Source organism: Dendrobates tinctorius, unplaced genomic scaffold (genome assembly GCF_039654945.1).
Source record: "Dendrobates tinctorius isolate UK_male_01 unplaced genomic scaffold, ASM3965494v1 ptg000254l, whole genome shotgun sequence".
In the NCBI taxonomy this organism is placed as follows: Eukaryota; Metazoa; Chordata; class Amphibia; order Anura; family Dendrobatidae; genus Dendrobates; species Dendrobates tinctorius.
This window is the reverse complement of record NW_027361921.1, coordinates 14,594,619-14,615,023: the sequence shown is the minus strand read 5'-3', so window position 1 is coordinate 14,615,023 and position 20,405 is coordinate 14,594,619. Positions and strand designations below refer to the sequence as shown.

General features: G+C 41.8%; 1 protein-coding gene across 1 annotated transcript in view; it reads left to right on the top strand.

Moving 5' to 3' along the window:
* The window catches only part of COL3A1 (collagen type III alpha 1 chain), a 200,447-nt gene that overhangs the window by 107,889 nt on the left and 72,153 nt on the right, over positions 1–20,405 (top strand). Inside the window, exons 14-22 of the mRNA XM_073558192.1 lie at positions 551–595; positions 760–813; positions 2,038–2,136; positions 3,947–3,991; positions 4,079–4,177; positions 4,943–4,996; positions 14,543–14,650; positions 16,741–16,794; positions 16,989–17,087. Of these exons, the coding sequence (XP_073414293.1) occupies positions 551–595; positions 760–813; positions 2,038–2,136; positions 3,947–3,991; positions 4,079–4,177; positions 4,943–4,996; positions 14,543–14,650; positions 16,741–16,794; positions 16,989–17,087 (657 nt within the window). The remainder of the gene's footprint in view (positions 1–550; positions 596–759; positions 814–2,037; positions 2,137–3,946; positions 3,992–4,078; positions 4,178–4,942; positions 4,997–14,542; positions 14,651–16,740; positions 16,795–16,988; positions 17,088–20,405) is intronic.

The window sequence follows — 20,405 nt, the reverse complement described above, 5'->3', positions numbered from 1 at the left end:
GTGATAGTGCTATTAGGTATTGATAAAGTACAATCAATGTTACCATTTTTTCTCACAACGAGTCTCCTATTTCCTTAACAAAATGAACAAGACTAACTTTATCTGGTCATACAGCTCGTGGTAATGGTCAAGTATATGGAACTGTCATAACTAAACTGCCTTACTCAGAAAGATGTAATGAAGCTGGAGGCAGAATGGCATCACATCTATCTCTGGGTGATCCATATATACTGTATGTACATCTGTTGCTACAACTCAAAGTGCCTCTAACCACTGGAGCACACTGCAGGCAAAAGATCCTGAGTAATAACAGAACTAATGGACCCCTAGTCCTTGTGTGGCCCCGAGGCTTCAGCCTTGTCAGCATTATGAATAATACGGCTCTTGTCCTGTTATTTTATGAATTCATCCTATGAATTTAAGAGAAAGGAACAGCAAACTATATGGCGCCACCCCTTCCGCTAATGATATGTTTTTTCCCATTGTTTTCTCTTGTTGCTTACTCTGAAGAAAAATCAACAAACCAGGTATTTTTTTCTTTTAATTTTAGGGTGCACGTGGTAATGATGGAAGTCCTGGCGCTACTGGACAGCCAGTAAGAACATTATGTGATTTTTTTTTATATTAATTTTGTAGATTCTATTTCATTTATAACACTTAATACATATTGGCTTGGTAAAATATTGAAATATTGAATTAATAAAATCTTTTTGTTACATCCAATGTACTATCTTGTAATATCTTGTATGCTTCCTGTAGGGTCCCACAGGTCCCCCTGGTAGTGCTGGATTCCCTGGTGGTCCAGGTCCTAAGGTATTTAGCTGCATGTTAGTTATAGAAGTAACAAGTAACTGTATTCACATTTACCATGTTACTATTTCATACAATCAAAACTTTCATGTAAAAAACAGCTCCTTCACAGATACAGCTTCTGTTTCCTCAAAATTATTACAATATTTACAGCCATTTCTGATTTATCCTTTAGAGATTGAAAAATATTTTACTATTGAGTTTTAAATATAATGAAAGGCATATCCTACAAATAACACATACCACCTATCCTTTAGATGTTATATGTGATCAGTAGGTGTCCAACCATGTCATCCTGCTGTCTTGTTTAAAATGTGGAGTGTATCGGAGTCGTAGTGCATACTTAAAGAAATAGTTGTCACACATATGCACGGATGTGGCTGGAGGCCACTGACTTCATTATATTGATGTTCTCAAAGGGAACCTGTCAGAAGGATCACACCTCCAAAGTCGTCTATATGAGTATGTTGGCCATAGGATGCTTAATAAAATGATACTTTGATATCTGTGATCCAATATTTTTTTCCAAAGAAATCCATGTTTTTCTGGAATAAGCCATCAGATCGCAGATGCCAAAGTATCATTTTATTCAGCTTCCTATGACCTACGTGTCCATGTGCGATGGCCGCTCTCTGCTCTCCTGATCTAACTGCGGAGCTGTGTGTGATTATACCTGACACATCTGCAGGTTCTTCTCCGTGCTTCTTCTTCTTCCATTCCACAGGCAAACAGGGTTAGTATCAGAGCTGTGAGAGCTGCAGATGCTAATGTGTTTGTAAGAAGTTCAGCTCTACTGTTCTGTTAGTTATACGTCTCACACTGGTAACTCCTCCTTTCATGTAAAATAAGCCCTGGAGGCAGATTCTCATGCAGATCAGTGTCCAGCCCATAGCCTGGAACAGCTCATTTACATATAACAGATATCGAGGTATCATTTTATTCAGCTTCCTATTACCTACGTGTACATATAGACGGCTTAGGAGGCATTAACCTACTGGAAAAATTCCTTTAAATGTAACAACTCTATGGACCTGTGCAACACTATTCAAGTGTGCCTCTCTGTCCATAGGCTGCAATGTAAAAAAAATGAGACTACACTTTTCTATACAGTTCAGAAAAATTAAATTTTTTTTACAAGACCCTGACAGTGATGGAGAAGATAGTATGACCATTGTTAATGTGCAGGCAAATTGTTATTTAAGGCTTTACTTCTGTTTGTCTCATCAGGGTGAAATTGGAACTCCTGGTTCTCGTGGTTCTGATGGGTCTCCAGGGTCTAGAGGGGAACAAGGTCCCCAAGGTCCTGCTGGTTTGACTGGTCCTTCTGTAAGCATTGCTTTTTTTTTTAATATAAACTGTGTGTACAGATAGAGTAGTAAACTAATGGAGGTTGTGACTGCCTCCATATTTGTCTGAGCACTCCCTCCATCATCCTAAGGGTATGCGCACATATTTAGCATTTACAGCAGAAAAATCTGCTGCGCATACTGGTGTTTTGTCAGGAAAAGCGCTGCATAAAATGTGTGAACTTTTGCCTTTAAAAATGCTGTAAAAACACCAAAAGAATTGATATGCTGCAGATTTGAAACTGCTTCAAATCAGCAAAGAAAACATAAACAGTATGTGCATGAAATTAAAGAAATTAAAGAAATCTCATTCACCTTACCTTGCTGGTGCAGTAAAATCCTGAGTTTTTTCATGGAAAAATTGCATTGAAAATGCAACATGTGAACATACTCTAAGGGAATGTGCACACGCTACGGATTCTGCTGCGGTGTACAGTACCATTATAACCTATGTAAAACAAAAACCGCTGTGCACACGGTGCAGAATTTTCCTCGTGGATTTGCTGCGGTTTCAAAACTGCAGCATATCAATTCTTTATGCGGATTCCACAGCGGTTTGGCATCTACGCCATGGCAGGTGTCAAACCACAGGGGAAAAGCACAGACCAATCCGCAGAAAAAACGCAGGATTTACCTGTGGATTTAATCAAATCCGCACAGAAAATTCCGCAGCACAATCCGCAGCGTGTGCACACTCCCTAAGGCTGTTTTTAATTAATGCTGGATCCTACTTGTCTTTTAAATTTGTAGGCTTTTAGTCTAGGAGTGTCATGTTTAATAAATATTAGGTTAGAGTCCCATTAAGAAAAGGTACGCCTTGTTGCAGCTGATTGGGCCCTCATGAACTGGCCAATTTTGTGTTAAGTACCTTCATTTTTAAAAGTATATTTTAAATAGCAGTAATGCAGTTCACATTTTAGATATTTAATGTTTGCACAGTAAATACACATAGAATAGGTAGATATATAGATGATGTCAGTGAGATATATATATATATGTATATATATGTATATTAGATAGATAGATATAAACAGATAGTTGTAGATAGATAGATATAAATAGATAGTTGTAGACAGGAGAAAAGCCGTCAATTCAGCAGCCGTGTACTGTATATAAATATATAGATAAAATTATAGCCAGATAATTAATAGATAGATGTATAGCAAGATAATAGATATAATTATAGACATATAGATAATAGATACGGTAGATGCTTAGAGGGATAGATAGATAGATAGATAGATAGATAGATAGATAGATAGATAGATAGATAGATAGATAGATAGATAGGCAAGGTCTAAATTGTGATGGCTAGACAACTGGGTCACAACACCTTCCAAAAAAGCGTATTTCCCATGAATTTTGGTTAGAACCTACTAAAAGTGAACAAAGAAAAGGACACTTTGACCACTAAAATTCCAATGTCCTGACCTAGTGAAGCAATCAAGTATCTGGATGATGTGCTGGAAAATTATTCCAATCCATGAAAACTCCACCATTCCACCCAGAATTGCAATAAAAAGTGGTGGTTGTTTCATGGTGCTGGTCTTCTCAGAGGAAATGCTCACTATAATTATGGTGAAACTGAGTGAGGAATAATGAGTAATTATTCTTCTAAAAGTACACACTTTTTTATGAGCATTATTCATATTCAATAGAATGTATGTGATATAATTTCAGAGTCCTTCTTGTATAGATACAACTGCAAGTGCCAAAGGAGAAGTTTCATGGTATATATCTATTATATTTTATTCACATTTAATCGGACTTTGCAATAAATGTAATTTCAGGGTCCTCCTGGTAGAGATGGAAATCCAGGTGGCAAAGGAGAAACGGTAGGTATGACACAGTGGAGCACTTACATTTTCTTATTTCAATACATATAATGAAACCTACAAGTTACCGTACTATTATCCTCAAAGGGTCCTGGTGGTGTGCCTGGTGCTCCTGGTCTTGCTGGTGCTCGTGGTACTCCTGGTCCACCTGGATCTAACGGAACTCCTGGCTTACGTGGTGGACCAGTAAGTAACCAGAAACCATTGTATTGTTTGAAACAGTATCATATATTTAATAGATGAGTACCTTTGCTTGGAAATTCCTTGGTTTTTGCAAGTTTTTCTTTAAAAAAATGTTTTGCTAAATTGTTATTGTTATTTCTTGGCAAAGGATCTATTTGATATTTTCTTACAAGGATATAAAATTTGGCTAAGAACTTAATCTTTTTTTATAGGGTAGGATCTGTGATTTTCTCCATCAGAGGATACTGTAACCGTGTAATCACATGATTTTCTCAATGTTTTAGGACAGACTTATAAAAATTGCATGATTTTCATGTGTTTTTACAAGCATTTTTGTTACTTTCTTTTTTGTATAGGCACTAGACAATATTGTCATAATTTATTTTCAATAGAAAAATTGCTGAAAAGCGCCTTATCTAAAGCCTGCTGTATTATAACAATAACGCAAAAAACTATCCAAAAAGCAGCAAGAACAAATTTACAAAAAACTGCACTGCTTGTAGCAAGTTTCATATTCTCCTAATGACAGTCAGATAACATCTGGCTGCTGTGCTTATTGTCTCCGAAATAATGGGGCAAAAAGCAAACAGGAGAAAACAACTAAAAAGTGGTATTTTTTGTAAAACTCTGAGTGTGAAGGCAACTCTGTGGTGTTAACAAAATATGATATGGTAACGATAAAAAGAAAAATTCTATTCACTAACATTTAATTAAAGTCGATTTCTTGGTATTTTTTAAATAATGCTCAGTAATTTGTTTCCTTTTTAGGGTGAATCTGGTAAAGATGGTGCAAAAGGAGAGCCCGGGTTAAAAGGAGAGCGTGTAAGTCAATAATTCTGGATTCATAAGTCTAAACATTCTTGTTAACTTTCCCAAACAAGAATCATGAGCACAACCAAAGTAACTATTTCACATACAAATGGGAAAGTTTATTAAATAAAATATTTTATTATACATTAGCAAAAACATAAGAATATAATAATTAAAGAGTGAATCAACCGCACATGAAGATGGAGGAGTACAATAGATTCCCAGCAAGAAATGAAATGTAATCAGATCCAACCAGAAGAAATGTCACAGAAATACTGTTGGGGAGATACACATGTATTCATGCAGTAAGAACACTGTAACCCTGACATTCCTGCACATAGAGAGAAGAGCAAATGTGATCATTCATAATACTGTATGTATGCCCACCATAGTGGTAAGGTGAAACAAACATAGGGAGCAAAGAGTAAAGGTAGAGGCAGAGTACCGAATGTGGTGCAGATGTTGAGGAACTCAGATGTACACCACATAAAACTCGCACAAAGGAGTTATGGGTTTGATTACCACGTATGAGAGAAATAAGAGAGAAAGAAAGAACAGAGCGAGAGAAAGGAAGAACAGAGAGAAAGAAAGATTAGAGAGAAAGAAAGAGGGAAAAGAAAGAAAGAACAGAGCGAAAGAAAGAACAGAGACAGAGGAAGAAGGGAAGGAAATAAAGAACAGAGAGAAAGAAAGAAAGAAGAGAGAGAAAGAAAGAACAGAGAGAGAGAAAGAAGGAACAGAGAGAAAAAGAAACAGAGAGAGAAAGAAAGAAAGATTCTATAAAGATACTATAGCAGCCCGGCTCCCATTGTAATGCCCACCTGAGCCTTCCGGTGCAGGACATCATTATTCGCTCACATGGCCGACATCCCCGAGTCCAAGGTGATCCCGCTGTCCGCGCTGTCGGAGGAGGACACAATGATGGATCTGAAGCATTCCGTGAAGTGTCTCCATGGTTCCGTCACAATCTCCTCCTGAAGTTACCTCATTTCCGGTCAGCTTCCAGCACATAACTTCTGGTGGAACGTCACATGCGAATTTTCAAGTGCTCCTTGGGGCTCCGCCGTGTACTCCTGCATCTGCAGGAAAAGTAAGCTCCCGACTGGGGCAGACTGTCTCTCAAAATCGGGACGGTTGGGAGGTATGAATGCTCCCCACCATACACCTTGTACACGCATGGCTCCGCACACCTCATACACACACGGTTCCACTTTCTATACCTCGTACACACACAGCTCCACTCCGTAAACCTCGCACGTACATGGCTCCACTCAGTACACACATGGCTTCACTCCGTAAACCTCGTACACATGCGGTTCTGCTCCGTACACCTTGTACACATGCGGCCACGCTCTGTACACCTTGTACACACATGGCTCCACTCTGTAAACCTTGTACACATGCTGCTTTGCTTCATACAGCTTGTACACATGCAGTTCCACTCTGTACACCTCGTACACACACGGCTCCGCTCCGTACACCTCGTACACGTATGGCTCCGCTCAGTACACTTCGCAAACACATGGCTCCGCTCCGTACACCTCGTACACACACGGCTCCGCTCTGTACACCTCGTACACACACGGCTCCGCTCTGTACACCTCGTACACACACGGCTCCGCTCCGTACACCTCGTACACGCATAGCTCCACTTCGTACACATATGAGTCCTCTCCGTACACCTCATACACACACGGCTCTGCTCTGTGTACCTCGCTCGTACACACACAGCTCCACTCCGCACACCTTGTACACACACGCTCTGCTCCGTACACCTCATACACACACGGCTCCGCTCCGTACACCTCGTACACACGCGGCTCCACTCCATACACCTCGTACACACACGGCTCCGCTCCGTACACCTCGTACACACACAGCTCTGCTACATCCACCCTGTAAACCCCTCCTCACCCCACAGATAAATTTCCCCTCATCCAGCACGATGTCAACCAGCACAGCAGAGTCCTGCATACACTGAGGCCCCTGATCATGTGACCCTGATTGTTTCGGTTCTGCAGCACAGGACTAGGGTAGGAGGGGGGGGAACTGACCCTGCACTGCGACTAGGCTGATACCCTACGATGGAGTGGGCGACCCTTTCCTTGTGAATAGACCCACCGACGATCCTAGGCTAATCTCAAGCGAAGACCTATAGATAGGGGGGAGGGGGTCCCTGAAAGATCTAAGGACTGGTTACAAAAACGGGTCACCTCCTAATAGAAAACAAAGAGAAGGCTGCAGAAACAAACTGAAAGCAGAAACTAAGACTAGCAGAACCAGAGGTCCCAGCACTGCACTAATTAAACACAGAAGGCAAAGCAAGGCTCCAAGCCAGACTTCAAGCGGATTAACACTGTTGTCCAGCAAGGAATGGGAGACAGTTGCAGGTTAATAAAGGGTGATACAATCACCTGACCCCAGACAAATCCAGCACCAGGGGAAAAAGACCAGCAGCCAAAACACTACAAGAAAATGGTGGATAGTCACAAACTGAACAGATTATAACACTGACTCCTCCCCTCCTGTGACCTCATCACAGGTCCTGTGCACACAGTAGAGAACATAGCGGCAGAGCAGGGATATGATCGATTCTCCCTGCTCTGCAGCAGATACAGTAGCTACGCTACTGGTACAAACCGAAGGACATAGGGAAGAGCACAGGGAAAGTGAAGGATGTGAACTGTGCAGAACTCTGTGTTGATGCTGTAACTGATTTAAACGTGCTGTGATTGAAAACAAGTAAAACTCTCCATTTAAAGTTGGAGTTGGACTCTGTCTCTTTATGTGAAGAAGTGTCTCTGCATCTAAGGGAGACCTCTGAGAACCAGGCAAGTGAGACTTTTGTGGGCCATGACTATGGCCCTGGCTGCTGCTCACACTTGGCATAGTCGGCAGGATCCCACAGCCTTCAAAGTGGGGATGCCATGAAGAATGAAGATGCTGAAGTGACTAATGTATTGGACATGACTGAAACTTTGGATGTGAAAAATGAGGATGATTGACCTCATGGAGATCAACATCCAACACTGCGGAGACACCATCACGTGTTTCTCAACGCAGTGATTCTAGAGCACTGCCCCCATCCCTTATGGGAAATATGCAAAACATGCAAAACAGAAGCTGCGGAGACACCATCACATGTTTCTCAACGCAAGCAATGACTAGCCAGGTCTTTCACCGGGAAGGAACAACCACGGGAAGGGCAGTCTCCAATGAAGGAAACCACCTATGCCAAAACATGGTATCCATCCACAGACAGCTTTTTTGTGGCATTTGCCTAGGCATTGCTCCTACTAGCCAGTTTCCTACTCCACACTGATGATGGGCAAATACCCCGAAACAGCTGTCTGTGGATGGTTACCATGTTTTGGTATAGGTGGTTTCCTTCATTGGAGACTGCCCTTCCCATGGTTGTTCCTTCCCGGTGAAAGACCTGGCTAGTCATTGCTTGCATTGAGAAACATGTGATGGTGTCTCCGCGGATTCTGTTTTGCATGTTTTGAAACTTTGGATGTGACTGACCCTTTATTTGTGACCAAGATGGCAGCCATAAAGATGGCAAAGAATGGCGCCAAAGAGGAGAACAATGACTCTGATGTCACCCTTCATGGGCTGTCTGACCCAGGTATGGCGCGAAAATCTGTTTGGCGACATCCCCCGGGTCGCCCATGGTAGGCATGCCAAAGAAGTAAAAGACTTCACCTTCTACCACCAAATGCTGAGAAATGGGTGGAGCGGTTGGAAGCGACCCCACCCTGGAATGGGTGGGGTCCAGAAGAAAACCCCATGTGCAACTGCGCAGTGCCATTATGAGATCTGGCACCTGCAGCGATAGACCATTCCTGTAGCTGTCACTGCAGGGGTATAGGCCAGGTAGAGTGGAAATGGCACCAAGAAGAGGAGAAGACCAGGCCTGCTAGACCAAAGAGAGTCAGCGATGAATTTCGGATGGACCGATTCCTCGTACCTGAAGAGGAAAGCTGCAGACGGCTGCCGGAGGCGGAACAACATCCTTGGGGGCTGGAACCTCTTCGTCCGGAGTCAGTGCATCCACACCATTCTCAGAAGCCGGAACCTCTTCACCCGGAGTCAGAGCTGGAGTTTCCACGCCATTGGGGACCAGAAAGAATGACAGCCCTGGAGGAGCCCACGCCAGAAGTGAAGGCTAAGCCGGAACTTCGTCATTGGGAGCTTGAAAAAATGGAGGAGTAGAGTCTATGCTATTTTACAAAATTACCAAGTTTTATTTAACATAAAATATGACATAAAATATGAATATATGCAAAAGACACCATATAATAAATATTTTTGAGCAGAATAAGAGAAAAGAGGGTAAGTATCTATCATTAAGTGACCTGAATCCCCTAGATCGTAGCATGGGTAACCTGCCATCACAATAAATGCATGTGGGACAAAAGTACTGCCTCTAGTCATACCAGTCTCCTATGGACAAAGATAATCCCAAAAGTAAAGGGCATAGTGCTAAACCTCAGTATTCAGGGCTCCCTGAAGTATTGTCATGAAAAGAGTACTCTGAATCAATAGAAAGACTAGGATCCTAATAAGAGCTAGGGGAGCACTGGATTCTGGGGAATGCTGAGGGACTAACGTCCAATAGTTACATGTAAAAATACATTGTAAAACAGTTGCAGTAGTTGAAATAGTGACTTTCTAATAGTCTTTCTATTGATTCAGAGTACTCTTCATGACAATACTTTAGGGAGCCCTGAATACTGAGGTTTAGCACTATGCCCTTTACTTTTGGGATTATCTTTGTCCATAGGAGACTGGTATGACTAGAGGCAGTACTTTTGTCTCACATGCATTTATTGTGATGGCAGGTTACCCATGCTACGATCTAGGGGATTCAGGTCACTTAATGATAGATACTTACCCTCTTTTCACTTATTCTGCTCACAAATATTTATTATATGGTGTCTTTTGCATATATTGATATTTTATGTCATATTTTATGTTAAATAAAACTTGGTAATTTTGTAAAATAGCATAGACTCTACTCCTCCGTTTTTTCATGCTTAGCCTATGAGTCGCCGCTTTAATGCATTCTTTCAAGAAAGGTGGTAATTATGCCACTACCAACTAATTAACTATGGTTTGGAGATTTGTCATATTATCATTGGGAGCTGTTGTGTGCAGCTGTGTCCATGGAGGGATCCAGCAGACACGGGACAGGCATGACCAGGATGTTGGAACAGGAGGTGGTGTGTGCACCTTGGCCCTTGATCCCAGAAGGCTGGTCCATGCCTAGGCCCCTCACCCCAGAAGCCCCGTCTGTCCCTCGGCCTCCCATCCCGGGGTGCGAGCCCCTATATAGCAGGCCCACGCTAGGCAGTATTTTGACCCTCGGTCCGTCCCATCCCCATCCACAGGTGGAGGGCTAGTTTCCATCTCCTGGGCAGGCCGCCTGGATTGCAGGAGTAATTGAGCAGAAGAAACAATGTGAGAAGGAGGCATGGGCAGAACTGCGCCAACCCAGAGGGGACGCTATGGCCGAGCTTTGTACTCGCAGGCAACTAGTCTTTGCAGACATTGATCATGGGTACAGCTTCATATGAGAGGAAGGCACTAATGACAAGGTATATGTCTCTATAAAATACTGCAGACCACTGTATGAAGGGATTGGGTCTTTATTAAAGAAGTCAGCCAGCGGGGATACTTCGTGGTGGCTGCCACTTTGTATCAAGGGGAAGACCTGGAGCTGTATGCAGCCCCGGAGAAGACCCAGTCAGCTCCCTGTGCCCGGGCCACTGCTCAATTCAGCTCTGCCTCCATGCTGTCTTGGCAGTCTTGGCACCCCACGACTCATGCGGCTGCACAGTCGATGTCAGTCCAAACCCAGGCCTCCGGAGGACCAAACGGTACAGGACGCATGCTGTTGAACTAAAAAAAAATTTGCTGCTGGAAGAAAAAGTTGTGCTGGTTGTGCCATAGCAGGATAACTGTGTAACAGGACTGTTTCGCATCCTGGCAGGCAAAAGAACCCTGCAGCACCTCAGAGTCAGGTGCAATGAGGCCGGTATAGCCAGGAGTGGATATTTTTGTTCTCAGTTTTGTTACGCCTGTTGCTCCATTCCTGCTGGATAGCAGGACTTTGCTCTTGGACTGAGGAATGGACCATGTGTGTGGCTTTGGCAATAGACTGTTTATAGGACAGGCAGTGCACACATCATAAAAGGGCAGTGCTATGCTAAAAATGGAGGGGGGTGCCTTCCTTCCCTTAAAGGACTGTTGCTAAGGACTGTTGGCCTAATGGCTAGGTAATGTGTTTGTAAATATGTTTGATTCTGGTGGACAGTACTGAGGGTGGCACCTGGAGGACTTTGAGCCAGGACTCTCTAGAAAGAGAAAAGAATTTTGCGCGTGTTGAGCAGTATAGTTCTCACTGCGTGGAGTAATACCATATATATAATAAAGTTTTATCATGCATGGTTGGGGACGACCATCATTAAAGGAAGGAGGAGTGTAAGGGGGTCATAAAAACTGTCTTGTTCCCCAAACATGTCCTGGCACAGAAAGTATATTGATGCTATTTGTACAGTATTAATAGGGAAAGTGTAGTACCTCAGTTGTCTCTAGATGGGCGTACATTAGTCTGTATAGTTTTTTAGGAGGAGCCAGCCGTGGATAAGATAGAGTGTTTTCCTGTTTATAAGGAGAAGAGCCATAGAACCCAGACAGGACAACAGCTCCCCTTCATTTAAGCAAGAAGCTCAGCCGTCCAGGGCCAGGGGGGCCAGAAGTACAGCAGTATAGGACCGCAGGTCGCTCTAAAATGTGGCAGCTTACTACCTGGGCAGATGCCCTCATGTCTGAGGTGAAACGGACAAGGGAACTACTGAACGTAGTGAAGCTGAACAGGGAGGACTCTGTGGTACTGGTCAAGACAAGATGACCTTGGTACAAACCGAAGGACATAGGGAAGAGCACAGGGAAAGTGAAGGATGTGAACTATGCAGAACTCTGTGTTGATGCTGTAACTGATGTGGACATGCTGCAATTGAAAACAAGTAAAACTCCCTGTTTAAGGTTGGAATTGGACTCACTTTATGTGAAGAAGTGTCTCTGTGTCTAAGGGAGGCCTCTGAGAACCAGGCAAGTGAGAGAGTGAGACCCTATATATGTGGTGCGGGTGGCCAGGGCACGCTAAAACAGACACCTTTGCGGGCCATGACTACAGTCCTGGCTGCCGCTCACATACAATCACTTGTAAAACAGAAACCAGCTCCTTTGTGCCCAATGTAGCTCTCCCCCACCTGGGCTGGGTTCTAACTGTTAACTCTATCCAAAGGCGAACTAAACTGCTATTCCATACAGTATGCACAGTCACATATAAAACAGGTTATTCTAATACATCAATGTAATAAATCTTCAGAGCGGGTGTCAGGACAACTTCTCCACTTTTACCATTCCACCCGATAAACTAGTTTTGTTTGTTCATCAAGTGATTTGTGGCCTGATGAGACTTCCCAATTAACGGAAAAATATAATTTCTAGGAGCACTCATTCACAATAATAATGTAGTGTAAATGCACCTTAAGGCTGTTGTTGGCCATACAGTGGGTACAGAAAGTATTCAGACCCCTTTAAATTTTTCACTTTTTGTTTCATTGCAGCCATTTGCTAAATTCAAAAAAGTTCATTTTTTTCTCATTATTGTACACTCTGAACCCCATCTTGATTGAAAAAAAACAGAAATGTAGAAATTTTTGGTCATAAGTATTCAGACCCTTTGCTCAGCATTGAGTTGAAGCACCCTTTTGAGCTATTACAGCCATGAGTCTTCTTGGGAATGATGCAACAAGTTTTTCACACCTGGATTTGGGGATCCTCTGCAATTGTTCCTTGCAGTTCCTCTCCAGTTCCGTCAGGTAGGATGGTGAACGTTGGCTGACAGCCATTTTTAGGTCTCTCCAGAGATGCTCAATTGAGTTTAGGTCAGGGCTCTGGCTGGGCCAGTCAAGAATGGTCACAGAGTTGTTCTGAAGCCACTCCTTTGTCATTTTAGCTGTGTGCTTAGGGTAATTTTATTGTTTTGAAGGTAAACCGGCCAAGTCTGAGGTCCAGAGCAATCTGGAAGACGTTTTCATCCAGGATATTTCTGTACTTGGCCGCATTCATGTTTCCTTCAATTGCAACCAGTCGTCCTGTCCCTGCAGCTGAAAAACACCCCCACAGCATGATGCTGCCACCACCATATTTCACTGTTGGGATTGTATTGGGCAGGTGATGAGCAGTGCCTGATTTTCTCCACACATATCTCATAATTTTTACCAAAATGTTCTGTCTTCATCAAATCAGACCAGAGAATCTTATTTCTCATAGTCTGGGAGTCCTTCATGTGTTTTTTAGCAAACTCTAAGCGGACTTTCATATGTCTTGCACTGAGGAGAGTCTTCCGTCGGGCCACTCTGCCATAAAGGCCCGACTGGTGAAGGACTGCAGTGATAGTTGACGTTGTAGAACTTTCTCCCATCTCCCTTCTGCATCTTAGGAGGTCAGCCACAGTGATCTTGGGGTTCTTCTTTACCTCTCTCACCAAGGCTCTTCTCCCATTATTGCTCAGTTTGGCTGGACAGCCAGGTCTGGGAAGACCTCTGGTGGTGCCAAACTTCTTCCATTTAAGGATTATGGAGGCCACTGTGCTCTTAGGAACCTTGAGTACTGCAGAAATTCTTTTGTAACCTTGGCCAGATCTATGCCGTGCCACAAATCTGTCTCTGAGCTCCTTGGCCAGTTCTTTTGACCTCATGATTCTCATTTGGTCTGACATGCACTGTGAGCTGTAAGGTCTTATATAGACAGGTGTGTGCCTTTACAAATCAAGTCCTATCAGTTTAATTGAACACAACTGGACTCCAATGAAGGAGTAGAACCATCTCAAGGAGGATCACAAGGAAAGGGACAGCATGTGACTTAAATATGAGTGTCTGAGCAAAGGGTCCTAATACTTATGACCATGTGATATTTCAGTTTTCCTTTTTTAATAAATTTGCAAACATTTCTACAGTTCTATTTTTTTCAGTCAAGTGTGTACATTAATGAAAAAAAGTGAATTTTTTTGAATTTACCAAATGGCTGCAATGAAATAGTGTGAAAAATTTAAAGAGGTCTGAATAGTTTTATATTGTGAATCATCACATTTAGCAATGTTTTGTTCTTATCTTTATTTGCAAGCATGTCAGGAGTATTTTTTTTTATATCTTACATGTATACTTTATCTCCCCACAAATATTATATTGTCATCACTTCATGGATTCCCAGCAAGAAACAACATGTGATCAAAACTAAAGTTCCTCATCTCTATATGTGCGGATTCACTTTTTAATATGTGCTTATTTTTTTTCCTTTTAGCTAAAATATATATATATGTTCTAATATCTAATAGACGTTTCCATTTTTATAAGAATTTGCTACATTGTTTTTTTTTTATTTATGAAAGTATTAACTGCATGTGACCAGTTCTTTTAGAACCTTTGTTACTTGAATAACTACATACTCTACATACCGTGATATTATTTCCATTACTGTGTATAGGGAGAAGCTGGAAATCCAGGTGCTCCTGGTCCTGCAGGAGAAGAAGGCAAAAGAGGAGCTAATGGGGAACCAGGAACAAATGGAGTACCAGGAGCTGCAGGCGAAAGAGTATGTTTAGTTATATTCAGTTAAAAATAGGCAGTTTTATTCTGTCAAAAATTGTAGATGCTTAGACACAAATATTTTCAAATATTAATAGCATTATTATACAGTTTTAAAATGCATTTAAATTAATCCAAGAGAACAACTATAAAGAAAAAACAGGTGCAACTTGTTTGTGGTGCTTTCACCCCTTGCCTTCCGGCATGTTTTGATAATTATACTTTTTTAGTAAAATAAATATGTCCCCTGAGACTTTATAGAAAACCTCTGGGGCTATTTATACTTTTTTTTTAATTTTCCACTGAAATTTGGCCAGTCACAGGTGACCCAGTTACAGGTAAAAACATTAGCTACTGTTGGGTCCTATCTGGGTCTGCAGAGGGGAGTGCCGGTGACCCAACATGCTCCTGCTACATTGGATAAGCTTCAAAGCAGCATTATACATTTACACTGATAAAGTTTAAAAGCCCAGGATCAGGTACCGCACATGTATGTTATGTGGTCTTAACCATGTTAATAAAAGTCAAGATAATCCGTCCTAACTAAGCCCCTTATTATCTAAATCAGCTTTGTCTTTCAAAAAACAGTGTGTTAGAATAACACAGGATTCTATCAAATAATTTGTATTATGTAGAAAACATCGCCATGTAAGAAGATTTTTCTGCAATATTATCAGTGTTTAAAGAGAACCTGTCATCAGGATCATGCATGATAATCTAGAGGTATGGGCATAATGACGCTGTTACACTGAATTAATTCGTACCTTCAGTGTAAAAATCCACAGCCTGCATTTTGCTCAATTATCATTAGAAGGTTTGGTGCAATAAACTTTTGTTGCATTGGGGTAGGACTGTGGGTAGGGTCTTTAGTTTTGTCACACCCGTCCACTGCCTCTTAAGTCCGTGTTGTCTCATTGTTTTAGACTTCATGGCAGCCCAGTCCTAACCATGGGCTGTAATTGTACACATTAATCTCACTGTGGGCTTCAGTAAAATGGCAACAGTGTCTGTGCATGCAAACATTGACCTCCCAGCAGTCTTCAATAAAATTGCGCTGGTAGCAGCACATGCGCAGGTTGACCTCCAGGTGGTCTTCAGTAAATAGTGCCGATGGCAGCACATGCGCAGACTGAGATTTTGGCTTCTCATTGAAGACACCAGAGGCATTAGAGGGGCTGTGGCAAAACTGAAACATCTTTCCACAGTCCTGTCCCACCCTGATGCACGAAGAGCTTACTGCACCAAAACTTCTAATGATAATTAAACAAAAACCAGGCTGTGGATTTCTACACTGAAGGTACCTATTAAATCAGTGTAAAAGCGCCAATATATCCTTAACTTTCGTTTAACATGTATGATATTGATGACAGGTTCTCCTTAATGATTGAGCTGAGCCTAAATTTTGTTTAAAGAGCTATTCTTATCTTTAAGAGTCATGACATATGACAAGGACATTCCATCGCTGTATGATGAACCTCCAGCAATCCTAACAATGAAGAAGAAATTTAGCTCTGCATAACTTTCAATGTTTGGTTCAGCACTCCATACCAGTTAATATTTTTGCTCTATGGTGGCATCCTGGCCTTCCAGCTGCTCAGGAAAAACAGTTATAGATATGCAGCACTAAATCACTCCTGCATCCCTTCATTGTCAGGATTGATGGAGGTTCTAGAAGTTTAACCCTTTCATCATAAATTGTTAAACGTAAATTCTAGTTCATAAAGTGAACGTTGTCCAGTAGTTTACATTCTATTTTAGTTTACATGTATGTTGGAATAAGCACATTTACAGCACAACTTGTAGATGATCACTATTCAGGATGTTTGGGAAAATACACTCTAAAAAGGTTGTCCACTACTAGGACAACCCCTTCTCATTCCTGATGTATGGCCCTGTTAAAATAAAAACACCTTTTAAATCGATTTAAAAGGATATATCCAAAAACTTTTTGTTCTATAATGAACCCAGTAGAAATTAAATTACTTAAATGACATACTATTCTTAAAATCAGGTTTAAAATTTACCGTGTACTAAGTAGTGCTAAAAATACAATATTCAGCTGAAGTATTTAATCTATGTGCATTCCTTCCCATCTAGGGATCTCCAGGTTTCCGTGGGCCCCAAGGTAGCAATGGAGTGCCAGGTGAAAAGGTAATTCAATGCTGAGATAGACAGATAGATAGATAGATAGATAGATAGATAGATAGATAGATAGATAGACAGATAGATAATGAATAGATATATAGATAATAGATACAAGATAGATGATAGATAATAGATAGATAGATAGATAGATAGATAGATAAAAAGAAAAATATCCAACTATATTTCTTTTATGTACTTAGGGACCTGCAGGAGAACGTGGACCAGCTGGTAGTCCTGGACCTAGAGGAATTGCTGGCGAACCAGGAAGAGATGGAGGTCCAGGCTTACCTGGAATGAGGGTTAGTATTCATATATGTATGAATGGGCTACTGGAACAAACCATACATGGACAAGGCAAGAGAACCTGGATCTGATGAAATGCTACTACTGTCATGGCCAAAAGTATTGACACCCCTGCAATTCTGTCAGATAATATTCAGTTTCTTCCTGAAAATGATTGCAAACACAAATTCTTTGGTATTATTATCTTCATTTAATTTGTCTTAAATGAAAAAACACAAAAGAGAATGAAGCAAAAAGCAAAACATTGATCATTTCACACAAAACTCCAAAAATGGGCCGGACAAAAGTATTGGCACCCTCAGCCTAATACTTGGTTGCACAACCTTTAGCCAAAATAACTGCGACCAACCGCTTCCGGTAACCATCAATGAGTTTCTTACAATGTTCTGCTGGAATTTTAGACCATTCTTCTTTGGCAAACTACTCCAAGTCCCTGATATTTGAAGGGTGCCTTCTCCAAACTGCCATTTTTAGATCTCTCCACAGGTGTTCTATGGGATTCAGGTCTGGACTCATTGCTGGCCACCTTAGAAGTCTCCAGTGCTTTCTCTCAAACCATTTTCTAGTGCTTTTTGAAGTGTGTTTTGGGTTATTGTCCTGCTGGAAGACCCATGACCTCTGAGGTAGACCCAGCTTTCTCACACTGGGCCCTAAATTATGCTGCAAAATTTGTTGGTAGTCTTCTGACTTCATAATGCCATGCACACGGTCAAGCAGTCCAGTGCCAGAGGCAGCAAAGCAACCCCAAAACATCAGGGAACCTCCGCCATGTTTGACTGTAGGGACAGTGTACTTTTCTTTGAATGCCTCTTTTTTCTCCTGTAAACTCTATGTTGATGCTTTTGCCCTAAAAGCTCTACTTTTGTCTCATCTGACCAAAGAACATTCTTCCAAAATGTTTTAGGCTTTTTCAGGTAAGTTTTGGCAAACTCCAGCCTGGCTTTTTTATGTCTCGGGGTAAGAAGTGGAGTCTTTCTGGGTCTCCTACCATACAGTCCCTTTTCATTCAGATGCCGACGGATAGTACGGGTTGACACCGTTGTACCCTCGGACTGCAGGGCAGCTTGAACTTGTTTGGATGTTAGTGGAGGTTCTTTATCCAACATCTGCACAATCTTGCGTTGAAATCTCTTGTCAATTTTTCTTTTCCGGCCACATCTAGGGAGGTTAGCCACAGTGCCGTGGGCTTTAAACTTCTTGATGACACTGCGCACGGTAGACACAGGAACATTCAGGTCTTTGGAGATGTACTTGTAGCCTTGAGATTGCTCATGCTTCCTCACAATTTGGTTTCTCAAGTCCTCAGACAGTTCTTTGGTCTTCTTTCTTTTCTCCATGATCAATGTGGTACACACAAGGACACAGGACAGAGGTAGAGTCAACTTTAATCCATGTCAACTGGCTGCAAGTATGATTTAGTTATTGCCAACACCTGTTAGGTGCCACAGGTAAGTTACAGGTGCTGTTAATTACACAAATTAGAGAAGCATCACATGATTTTTCGCACAGTGCCAATACTTTTGTCCACCCTCTTTTTTATGTTTGGTGTGGAATTATATCCAGTTTGGCTTTAGGACAATTCTTTTTGTGTTTTTTCATTTAAGACAAATTAAATGAAGATAATAATACCAAAGAATTTGTGTTTGCAATCATTTTCAGGAAGAAACTGAGTATTATCTGACAGAATTGCAGGGGTGTCAATAATTTTGGCCATGACTGTATAACAGCAGACCAAATGAGAGAGGATATGTGAAGTGTATGAAGAAATGGATGGATACAAGACCTGCATGTCCACTGACTGAGAAACAACTAGTAACCCAACGTTTAAATATCATAAAGAGAAAGCTATTATCAAAACTTGAGATGGATCAACTACACTGCAGAACCACCTCACATGAAGACTTGGAAGAACAACATGTGCAACCCCCTGAAAATCCTGATTCAATCCTGCAACTAGAGAGCACTGCAGCTGATCTGAAACGGAAGATCTTAGATAAACTAAATACCATCAATACAAGAGATCGACTGCCAAGGCTCAGCAAAGAAACACCACCAGACAGTATGCTAGAAGATGCCAATAGACCACTTGCATCAATACCTACCACCACCATAACTCAAACTATTAAACTGATCTATGCTACTATCTCAGCAATAATGGAAATGCTTGGCTATACAACCAGCAAGAACAACAGAAGTACGTGCTCCCCTTGGAAAAGAAGACTGGAGATAAAGATCAAGGTGACACAAAGGGAAGTCAGCAAACTAACAGAAATAAAGAAGGATGTAAAGATCAAGAATAAGACCAAGCTGGGCAAGTACAAAAGCCTGACCCCAACTGAAGCCCTAGAGACTGCTAAACAAAAGCTCACAGCACTCGCTGCAAAACTAGGGAGATGCACTAGAGAAGCTGAGGACAAGAAGATAAATGCCCTGCTCTCCAAAGAACCATCCAAGGTGGACTCCCAACTACAGAGTAACAGCACAAAGGCAGCAATTCCACCAATAGCAGAGACTGATTAATACTGGAGGAACATATGGGAGAAGGAAAAAATGCATAACACCAGTGCAATGTGGCTGCAAGATCTGAGAATGAAACACAGCAACCACCTAGAGCAAGAACCAGTCACCATTATAGAAGCAGACATCCAACATCGGGTCAAGAATGTGAAGAGCTGGACAGCACCTTTCCCAGACATGATCCACACCTACTGGCTAAAGAAATTAACAGCAGTACATGAATGCATAGCAAAGCAGATGAACTAACTGCTAGAAGCAGTCGACCACCCAACCTGGCTAACACAAGAAAGAACAGTGCTGATCATGAAGGATCCTCACGAAGGAACAGTTCCATCCAACTACTGTCCAATAACCTGCCTTACAACAACATGGAAACTCCTGTCAGATGTGAAGACAAGAAAGCTCCTCACAATGCATAGAGGTCTCCACCCTAAGTTTTACACCCAAAGATTGTATATCAATAGAAAGGAGGGTGGTCGAGGCTTGATGGGCATCCAAGCCACCATCTCAGATGAAACAAGGAGTATCCAGGAATACGTACATCAAAAAAATGACACCAAAGGATGAGATGCTGAGAGAAAGCCTAAGTCAGCAACAACAGATTTGGAAGGAAGAACAAGAACATGAAGCGCCTTGGCAAGACCAGTCGCTGCATGGGATGTACCATAGACAGATAATGGATGTGGCTGACATGGAGAAATCCTACCAATGGCTGGAGAAAGCTGGACTCCGAGACAGCACAGAGGCACTAATCATAGCGGCACAAGAGCAAGCACTAAGTATCAGATCCATAGAAG